We start from the raw sequence: 10,555 nt of genomic DNA on the forward strand, positions 1-10,555 counted from the left end.
GCTAAACTTTCATATTTCCCTTTAACCCTAATTTGATTTTTTCTGCTGTTACTCTTTAAGTGTACTTTTTATTCATTGGTTGGATTTAATGTTATTTAGTGAACATCCTATGCAAAAATGCTTCACAGTTCATATCTGTAAAAGCTGCCCCCAAAATGATTTAAATGACCCAGCACCACAGAATTCCTAAGAAAGAATGCCTGAGGTCAATAGAAATAATCTTCAGGTTAGGCTCGCTTTGAAAACTTGAAATGTTAATGATGTGTTTAACTTTTTAGGAAATCCATTACAGAAACACCTTAATAAGCAAATACAAAGAAAAATTTTAAAGTAGTTATGAACTCCTAAAGTCTCATCTTAGTATAGCGCATGGCAAAAGACAGAAACCATTAAAAATAAAATTTCCTGAAGATTAAACTTGTTTAAAAACTCATACACTCCCCGCTCCCATTACCATGACTCGAATTTGACCTTGCAAGTCTGGCTAGACCAGAGGATGTACACTGGTACAGATAGGAACGGAAAATACAGGGAATCCAGGACGGATGAGCCCTATAGGACCAGTGGTGTGAGTGGCGAAACAGGGGGAGGGTAGAGGGAGAGTGGGTCGGAAAGAGGGAACCGATTACAAGGAACTATATGTGACCTCCTCCCTGGGGGACGGACAACCGAAAAGTGGGTGAAGGGAGACGCCGGACAGGGCAAGATATGACAAAATAACAATTTATAAACTATCAAGGGCTCATGGGGGAGGGGGGAGCGGGGAGGGAGGGGAAAAATGAGGACCTGATGTCGGGGGTTTAAGTGGAGAGAAAATGTTTTGAGAATGCTGTACAAATGCGCTTTACACAATTGATGTGTGTATGGATTGCGATGACAGTTGTATGAGCCCCTAATCAAATGTTTAAAAAGAAAACCCAACTCCTACACTTTATTTTCAATTCATGAGCTTGGAAGTGCCTGGTCCAGAAGTCAGATAGGAGCCCCCGAGAGCAGCACAGAGTGGAAGGGTTATTGGCACGCAGAGAGACAAGGCGGCTTCACAGGCATACAGGAAGAAGGAAGCTACACTGGACCATTCTGGATTGGCTGGGGAGCATTTTCTTTCCTTATTTGGGATTAAGGAAGAAATTTTGAAATTGATTAGACTGAACAGCCTCGTCCTAACTGAATGGCTTTGGTTTGTTTCTGGGATAGTCAAGCATTGGTAAGAGAAATGTAGTTAATGTAAAAACCTGAGAGACCACTTAAAAATGATTAGATCTACTCATTGTATTGTAGACAGAATATCAACATGCGAAGAAAAAAAACAAAACCTCTCAAACTGTGCTATGGAGTTGATTCCAACTCGCAGAAATCCTATAGGACAGAGTAAAACTGCCCTTGTGCCCTGTTAATTTTGAACTGCTGACCTTGTAGCTAGCAGCCCAACAAGTAACCCGCTACCGTCACCAAGACTCCACATCAAGATGCTAAAACCATGTATTTCCTACTATCGGAGTAGGAGTTTAGAATGTCAGATGAAAATAAAAATCTACTTTAAAGAAGCAATTTCTATACCCAGGACCACCTGAATAAATTCAAAGACGAATAAGAATATCCATTTATTAACAGTTGTAAGGGCATCTAAATCAAAGCAGAGTTGAAATTTTTTACATGGGACAAAGAGAGCATAAAATCCAACAAGTGCAGGGTTTACAAAGTGAAGCTGAAGGAGGAGGCGAGGGCTGTGAAAGCGTTTTATGCATCTCCAATACTGTTCCTCTAGAGCGAATTGTACCCGTTGCAAGGGAAGAAAAAGCCCCTCGGTTGACCATATGATAAATAAGACTTTATTATCTGATTTTTTTAAAGCATACAAATTCACTGGAGAGATTATTCAAAAGTGATGATAGAGCAATGGGGCAATGCTTTGAAATGACAAAATACTTTAGATTTCATGGAGAAGACATAGTAAAAAGTCACATCAATAAAATATTGTGATCATCATATTGCCTGTGATGGAAAAAAATTAAGAACCTATTTTAGAAAGTGAAAAAAAATCTAGTTTGACTACTTTGAAAAGAGTTGTACGTTGACATAAACGCAAAGGAGAAAGTGGGGAAATACTTGCTGCTACGGATTAGCGGTCCCGATAGAAGTGTCTCATGCTGTTGTGTGTTGGGTTGGATCGTCGACTCAATGGCACCTAGCAACAGTATCAAAGAACTGCATCTACAGTTACAAGAAAAAACACCATCCTATTGCTATAAAGAAAAACATATGGTCTAAGTTGGAGGTCAGAATTCAGAACGCATCAATGGGTGGCAGAACAATGCTTTTTTTACGCTATTTCTGTGGGTTTGCTGTGTTCTGTAGGAACTTATTTTGGCTTCATCATCAGAACAAAGCACTTTATCACAAACCAGTAAACTTTTGATTGTGTTTGCTTTGAAGGTAAATGCTGGTAATATTACTGTTCATGGGTGGGTAAAAAATAAAGTCGGGATTTTTCTGGGTAAAAACAGAGTATTTCTCTTGATCATGTATTAAATAGGTGGAAAATACCTTTCATATTTTCTATTACACATAGATTTAAAAACACTGAATTAGACTCACTCACTCTCTCACTCTCTAACTCACTCACTCTCTCCCACACTCACTCACTGACTCACCCTCTCACTCACTTTCTCACTCACTCACTCTCTCACACTTATTCTCTCACACTCACTCACTCTCTCACACACACTCACTCACTGACTCACTCACTCTCTCATACTCTCACTCACTCACTGACTCACTCTCTAATTCACTCACTCTCAATCACTAAAAAATAAAATAAAAAGAATGAAAAAATCAAAAAAAAAAACACTGAATTAAAGATCACAATAGCAGTCAGTGTGTTTGGAAGCTGGATATGATTTATCCAGCTTTTAGCTTAGCCTCTTCCGTGAATTTAAAAAAAAAAGTGACATATACCTGTACATGTGTATATGCCTAACACAGTATTAACAGAAGTCATTCCTAGCATGTGAAATCAATGATAAATTATTTTCTTTGAATTTCGTATGCTCCTTGCAATTGATAATATTCATAACCCGGCAAGCAACCAGTTAATTTTTCAATGCACAGAAAACTGTGCAAGAAATGGGGCTGCAATGCTTTATCATATAGTTTCTACCCAAGTGTTTTCCCAGTCTAAAATTTCTATTAAAAGACTACTAGTGTATGAAGTTAAATCTCTTTCCACACAATAATTTTAGCGACACCTCTAAGAAAGGGATTTTAAGCTTAATCACTGGTATCCACGTAACAGCAACCAGCTGCTTGTATGATTGCCAAGAGTTGTCCACTGCAAATATTAAAAGGGCAGGCAAGATGTGCGTGAGGCTGGAGGTAGGCTAGGTATATAGCTGGAACAGTTAGCTACAGCTCGTTAATCAACACGTACGAAGCAAGAAGTTTAAACATAACAGAAAGTAGGAATCTTTTCAATGAGGGAGAGAAAACAGTGAGACATACCATCCTGGTATGTCAGGCTTTGTGAAAGAGTAAATACATCAGTGCTATGAAAAGAGTAAAGGAAAATTGATTAAAAAAAAAAAAAAAGAAAAGAGTAAAGGAACCATGCCATCGTCAACTACCCCAAAAGGTCACTATTAAAAAAGATGGGAAAATGTGATTTCATTAACATTAACTAGATAGCCCTGCTCTTGTAAAATGTTAGCAGACTAACAAGGAGTTCGTGGCACAGTGGCTATGCACTGGGCTGCTAATCAAAGACCAAGCAGTTAGAAACTACCTGCCGCCCCTCAGCTTCAGTTAGTCTAGAAAATTCACAGGGGCACTTCGACTCTATCCCATGAGCCACCCGGAGTCAGAATCGACTTGATTGCAGTGAGTTTGAGGGGGAAAAAAGTCAATGCAAGCAAATGCCAATTAACTTTTATTTATTATAGAAATTATGTAACTTCTGAAAAACAGAAATCTAAATAGGTATCACATGAGCAAAGGACATGAACATTTGATCAAAGAAGAAACACAACCACTCAAGATACACAAATATTCTACCTCTTAATAGTCAAGGAAATGATTCGGATTATTTGTTGTTTATTCAATACACAAAGTTTGAGGCAATTTCTACTTTCTAGTTTCTCACTCTACTAATATGTACTATTTTTAGGAATAAAAAACTGTTTTTAAAAAAAGACAGTATGAGAATTTCTGCCAATGAAGACATCTTAAAAAGCATTAAAATGAATCAACACTTGAATGAGCATAAAGTTCAGATCCCTGGAAGCCAATTTCTTTTTCCTTGGTTCCTGAGTTTTAGTATGGGATTGTCACTCTGACAATCTCTCATGGATAGGGATATACACCCTTCTATGTGTATGTATGTATGTATATACATGCATGCATATAGGATGTAAGTATATTGAGAGATGTGTATCTCATCCTATACACTATTCCAGGAAATGACTTCCCTCACTCAGACGCCTTCTTCCTATTCTTCCATCCGTTAGTGCAATCCCATTAAGAGTCTCCCTCCCCCTGTGTTCTCAGCCAGTAAGCAAGGAAGCCTCTTGGCACTGAAGAGGCTTGAGCTGTTTCAGTGCTGCTTACAAGGTAAAATCCCAGCTTTTCTGTGGCTGGCTTCTTCGGGAATCTCAAGTTGGCCCTGTCCTTCAGACATAACTGAAAGGACATTTTTCTGATCTGTGGCAGAATTCTCTCCTGACAGCTCAGATACAGCTTTGAGGCAGGCCACAGACAGCTTTCAGGATGCTAGCAGACTGGAGCAGCACCAGGGCAATCAGTCCCACTCACAAAATCATCTCATAAGTCAGGGTCCAAAATTGAGAGACTGACCTTAAGATTCTTGAACTTTGTTCTGCATTATTTCTTTCCTTTTTTCGTATCATGGAATTACTGAACAAATGGGTGGAACAGAGGGAAATCTAAATTGAATACAAACAAGTCTTTGAAGGCAAACTTTGCTAAATAACCTGACAAAAGTGACTACATAAAACAGATAATATACAAATATACGTCAACAGCAAAGTGACTCTACATGAAACAGGTAATATACAAACTACTTCAACAGCAAAGCACAAAAGTGTCATGTGATGGAGCAAGTTAGCAAAATGACAGATTTGTTCACTAATTTAATGCCTTGTAGTTCTTACCAATCTAAATTCAGTGTGACTATGTAAGTAGCTATCCTCTGGTACTCAATTGCCCTTTGAACAAAACCAGCTGATTTGTGGGGAGTTTTTCAATGTGACCTTTCACATATAGTGATAGACAAGTGGATTTTAAAATTGTGTGTGTGTATGTGTGTTCACGAGAGTTCAAACCCTGAGGGTTTTACTAATTTTTCAAGTTAATATTTTGAATGCGCAATTTCTCAGATCTTCCTAAGAAATGCCACATAGCTGAATCCACAATCTGGTACAATGACAAGTATGTTAAAAAACTCTACTAAAGAGGGAGGGAGGTAGCTAGTAACACTTGGCAACCTTTGGTGTGAGATTACACCAGGCTGTCTCCCTTTGATGTTCTGTAGTCAAGGATGAAAACTTTCACCTTTCAAGCATAATGAACATAATTCTTACTACAATCACACTTCTGATCTGACTTATACAACACCACAAAAGGACACCTAATTTAAACATTGTCTACACATCTTTTTTCATGGGTTAGAACAGCTGGCTATGTGGAATACATTTTCAGAATGCAACCATTTGATAAACATTCTAAGCCATACAACACAAATGACCTGCTACCTTTTCATCTAGTAATGCTACCAGTCCTTGTAAGAGACAACTGACGGGAAACTATTCGATCATCCATGATGCATTGCAAAGGCATTATGCCCCCGTCCTAAGAATGATCTGAAGGTGCTGAAAGAGGAGATTCTCTAGAAGGCGACCCAGGGTTTTCTTCAGGGGGGAAAACTGTAAGGGTACAAGCTCGAATGCCACCAAGTGACTCTGGAAGGTCAAACACTTTGTGCCACTCATCTTTCTCCGGGTCATATTTCTGGACAATCTCTACCATACAACGGTTATTCCACGAATACCCACCGACCACATAGATTTTATTCTCAAAGACGGCAACTCCAACATCACTCTGCCCTCTTAACATCGCAGCTATTGGAGTCCACTGGTCAAGGGTCGGTGAATAATATTCACAGCTGAGAACATCATCATAGTCACTTGTTCCCCTGAAGTGATTGCCCCCGATCACATACAGTTTGTCTCCAACTGTGCACATGCAATGCAGGCCTCTGACTGTAGTCATTGGAGCTTTTTGTGTCCATTTGTCTGTATCCGGGTCAAAGCACATGAGCTCATTTTGGAAAGTGTCATGGGTAATTCCTCCAGAAATATACATCAGGCCTCCATACACTGTTCCTGCATGGCCATAGTGAGGTTCACTCATTTTTGCAACATAGCTCCACTCATTCATTCTTGGGTTGTAGCATTCTACCGTAGCCAGTTCACCAGCTGCACTGCGCCCACCGACGGCATACAAATGTCCTTTGAGGGCACTCAAGTGGAAGAAGGTGCGCTTTTCATTCAACGAGGCGACCTGCATCCACTTATTATATCGTGGATCAAATCTAAAAACAGTATCAACGGCAGTTTTTCCTTTTGTATCGTAATTACTTTGGCCACCGACGACATAGAGAAAGTTTCCAATGACAGCAATGCCGTGCTGGTAACGAGGAGCATCCATGGGGGCTAAGGATTTCCATTCCTGTGCCCTCTCATCATACATTCTTAATTCCTTACTGACAACCAGCTGCTGCCTCAAAACCCCTCCTAATGTCACCAAGTGAGTGGAGTCGGATCGAATGGCAGTTCTGTCTGACTGCATCACTGGCTGCATGTACGGCATCATCTGGTAATTGCTAGCCTCCAAAAGCAAATTCACACAGGTGTTGTCTGTTCTCATGAAATCCACCGTCTGCACATAATTGATGAGGTCCTGTGGTGTCATCAGTGGAAAGCGAATGTTCTTCATTAATTTTGCAGCATAATCCATGCGAGGGTCTTCCAGCCTTAGCCAGCGGCAGGCAGCCTTGAACAGTTCAAGTTCAGAACAGTGCTTAAGACTATTACTAGAAAGCACAAAAGCAAGGCGTTCGAAAGGGAGTTTTTGGAACTCCCCAGTACTCAGCAACGCTGGAAAATTCTTCAGGATGAAATTATTGACGTACTTGTCTACTTCTATGAGATTGTAGGTGTTTGCAATCCGTCCAACCTCAACACAGTTATCCAAAGAGACGCCCGATATAAGAAACACTTTACAGAAGTCCAGAACAGGTAAGATCTGGAGGAAGCTGGCAGCCTCCAGTGTGTCTTGAAGATTGTCCATATTAAGAGAAAGTTTTGCAGTATAAATAAAGTCAATGATTTTCTTCAGACCCACCTTGTTCACGCCATGAAGCTTAATGCACATTAAATCCTTCTCTTTCATTCCACCGGTGAACATAGCTTTGAAATAATCACTCGCAGACGCCATCATGGCTCTGTGAACGGGGAAGATTTCGTCGCCATCACCCGGCACCAAGGTCACGTCGCAAAGCAACCCTTCTATCCTAAGCTGATCAAAGCCTTGCAATACCACCGTGCTGTGGGTATTGCTGGTGAAAAAGCGCGTAGTTCCGGTCTTGCAAGGCTGCAAATGGGCAGAGACGCCCATTTCGCCGTTACCCAGCGACACTTTCATGTGCAAAGCTTCCTCTGGCACCGAGAGGAGTACGCTGGAAGAAAGACGTTACTACACGGAAGGCTTTAAAGGAACGGAGGGCATCCGAAGAGCAGGTGGGCTTACAGTCCTTGAACGAGGGCGAGCAGTCCCCGGGGCGCCCCTCAGGGCACACCAGTCAGTCATCCACTGAAAACGTCCCAAGGACCACAAAGGGCTAAGGACTTCAAATCTAATTGTTATGCAGATGAGTCATCCCCCAAAGGCAGTTAGGAGACCTGGTTCACCTCGTCCGGCCTGCGAGGCCGCGCCTTCGACAGTTCGCTCCGGGCCAAGGGGAGGTGTCGCCACGTCCACGGCTCTGCAGCGACGCCCGACTCCTCCGCGAGCGGCCCGCGGCGCCCTCGGCTGTCCCCAGCGCGTCGCCGCGATCACCGGCCTCCCTGCAAACCGGGCCTGGAACCCGAGCTGCGCCTGGAATGCGGGCCTAGAGCTGGACGCCGAGCCCGTCCTTCCGGAACGGCCGCGTCCCAGCATCCCCCGGGCTAGGAGCGGCCGCCGCGGCTACTGCGGCTGCGCGCCGGCCGGTCCTCCTCGCTGGGCGGGGGGAGCGGAGAGGAGAGGAAGTGCCTGCCGCGGCGGGAGCGGCGGGGCTGAGGTCAGGGGCCCGAGAGGGTGCACGTGTATTATGCAGCCCTTGGTGTTTGCGGTGTCCGAGCTCGCCGGCTAAGTGCACGCTTTTCTCTTTAAGGTTTACACATCGCGGCCTCTGAATTACCACGAAACGGGCTGGGGTTTAAATGGAAAGGAAGCCTGGCCGAGGAGGGGGATGGTGAGAGGAAGTTACATTTTTTCCCCCCTCTACAACACTTTAAAATGAGAGGAAGTTACATTCCGCCCCCCCCCCCTACAACACTTTAAAATGCGTGCTGCCCACAATGTAACGGACGCCTCGATTTTAATCCGGTTTTCAATTTTACATCATTTAAAACACACCACGAAACTGGGCTCATTCTATGTAAAAAATACACCCTATTATAGGCAACCCTGTGGGTTGCGACCCCTTTGGGGGTCGAACGACCCTTCACAGGGGTCACCTGATTCATAACAGTAGCAAAATGACAGTGATGAAGTAGCAACGAGAATAATTTTATGGTTGGGGGTCACCACAACATGAGGCACTGTATGAAAGGGTCACGGCATTAGGAAGGTTGAGAACCACTGCTACAGGGGTTGCAGTAATTCAAGATCCACTCTATGGCAGTGAATTAAAAAAAAATTCTTCTGAAGTTTTGTATTGGTGTGTATTGGCCTATAGAGCAAGTCTCCATCGGACCAGATAACTGCACTATTTATTAATAAACGGTTGCCATCTTGAGCACTCCCAGGGGCAGGGCTACCTTGCCCTATAGGGCTACTATGAGTAGGCATTGGTTCATAGTGGCAGTGTTTTCTTTTTTAATACATCATCTGATTTTTTAAAATTAGAGGTTCAAATAGTTAAACATTAACTAGCTGAAAGTTAGTGGTTCAAATCTAACCAGAAGCAATCTGCTTCTTAGCCCTACATTAGTGCAAGTGACGTATGGCTTTACTACTTCGAAAACCAGCCGCCCCATGGGTGAAAGATAAGCCTTTCTACTCCTGTAAGCAAGTATAGTCTCAGAAAGCATAGGGGAGGTTCTAGCCTGTCCTATAGGGCCACTGTGAGTTTGATTTTGGTTTATTGCAACAAAGGAGTCCTAATGGTGACACAGGTTAAGCATTAGGCTGCAAAGCACAAGTCTGGTTGAAACTGACCACTTGCTCCTTGGCAGGGATGGGGAGGGAGAATGGAATGGGAGATGGGGATGAGACTGTCTGCTCCCTTAAAGATTTACAGGCTCTACTCTGCCCTGCGGCCACTATGACTCAGAATTGACTCTGTGATAGTGGGTTTGGTTTAACAGCTGTATCCTCCTTGGGTGAATAGTAACTGGGTTATTAAAAATGTGTGAGGGGCCATTGTGTTAGACGGGGTTGAGTAGAGGAACAAATTCATTGACATTTATGTGTAAGAGAGAACTTTATATCAAGAACTAATTATGTGTCAATAAAACATCCCAGCCCAGTGCAGATCAAGGCCATAAGACCGATTTTAGCTCATGAATTCCTCTTCAGACTCACACAGCACATGCAATGATGCTGAATGCAGGAAGAACACAGGCAGGTGGGTAGAAAGTCCCAGGGACCCAATGGCAGTGGATGAATCTTCATGGCTCTGGCTGCCATCAGCATAGCTCCGTGAGACTTGTCAACAGGAATGTGAAGCAGAGAGAGAGTGTGGCCCACCTCTTCTGATGGCAGAATCGAGGGAAGTTGCCAGAATCCTCATGAGAAAGCCACACCCACAAGGAGGGATCATCAGGTTAGCCTCCACCCCTTCATTTTATCAAGTTGACATGAAATTGTACAACTACCACAGCCATCCATGGTACAACTATTGGTCTCTCCTTGTCCAAAAGAAAGAAGAGTGATGGACATTAAGGACATATAGAAATAATTAGTCCAGTGTACTAATGAGCAATGTGAACATCCAAAGTATAACCCTGAACCCTGAGGAACTAGCTGATACCTGGTTACCACTACTAAATGCTCTGAAAGAGATCAGATTTGAAAGTTCAGGATAGAAAGGGGGAGAAGTATGGTACAAAATGAAAATTCCCCCTTGCAGAGGGGTCTCGGGGAGGAGATGAGCCAGTCAGGGTGCAATGTAACAATGATGAGAAATACAATCTTCCTCTAGTTCCTAAAGGTTTCCTCCCCGCTCCCACTACCATGACTCGAATTCTATCTTGCAAGACTGGCTAGACCAGAGGAG

At 42.9% G+C, this 10,555-nt stretch overlaps 1 protein-coding gene across 1 annotated transcript; it reads right to left on the bottom strand.

The window, feature by feature from the left end:
• Positions 1-3,958: 3,958 nt before the first annotated feature.
• Positions 3,959-8,183, bottom strand: KLHL9 (kelch like family member 9). The gene has a single exon (XM_004706561.3). The coding sequence runs from the start codon at positions 7,714-7,716 to the stop codon at positions 5,863-5,865; it is 1,854 nt and encodes a 617-aa protein (XP_004706618.1). The 5' UTR covers positions 7,717-8,183; the 3' UTR covers positions 3,959-5,862.
• Between the last annotated feature and the right edge of the window lie 2,372 nt (positions 8,184-10,555).

The sequence above is a fragment of the Echinops telfairi genome, unplaced genomic scaffold (assembly GCF_000313985.2).
Source record: "Echinops telfairi isolate 266 unplaced genomic scaffold, ASM31398v2 ScPeMD7_25;HRSCAF=90, whole genome shotgun sequence".
Lineage (NCBI taxonomy): Eukaryota > Metazoa > Chordata > Mammalia > Afrosoricida > Tenrecidae > Echinops > Echinops telfairi.

Excerpts from the sequence above, each read along its gene's own strand:
- KLHL9 (XM_004706561.3), bottom strand. The coding sequence starts at position 7,716 with ATGAAAGTGTCGCTGGGTAACGGCGAAATGGGCGTCTCTGCCCATTTG.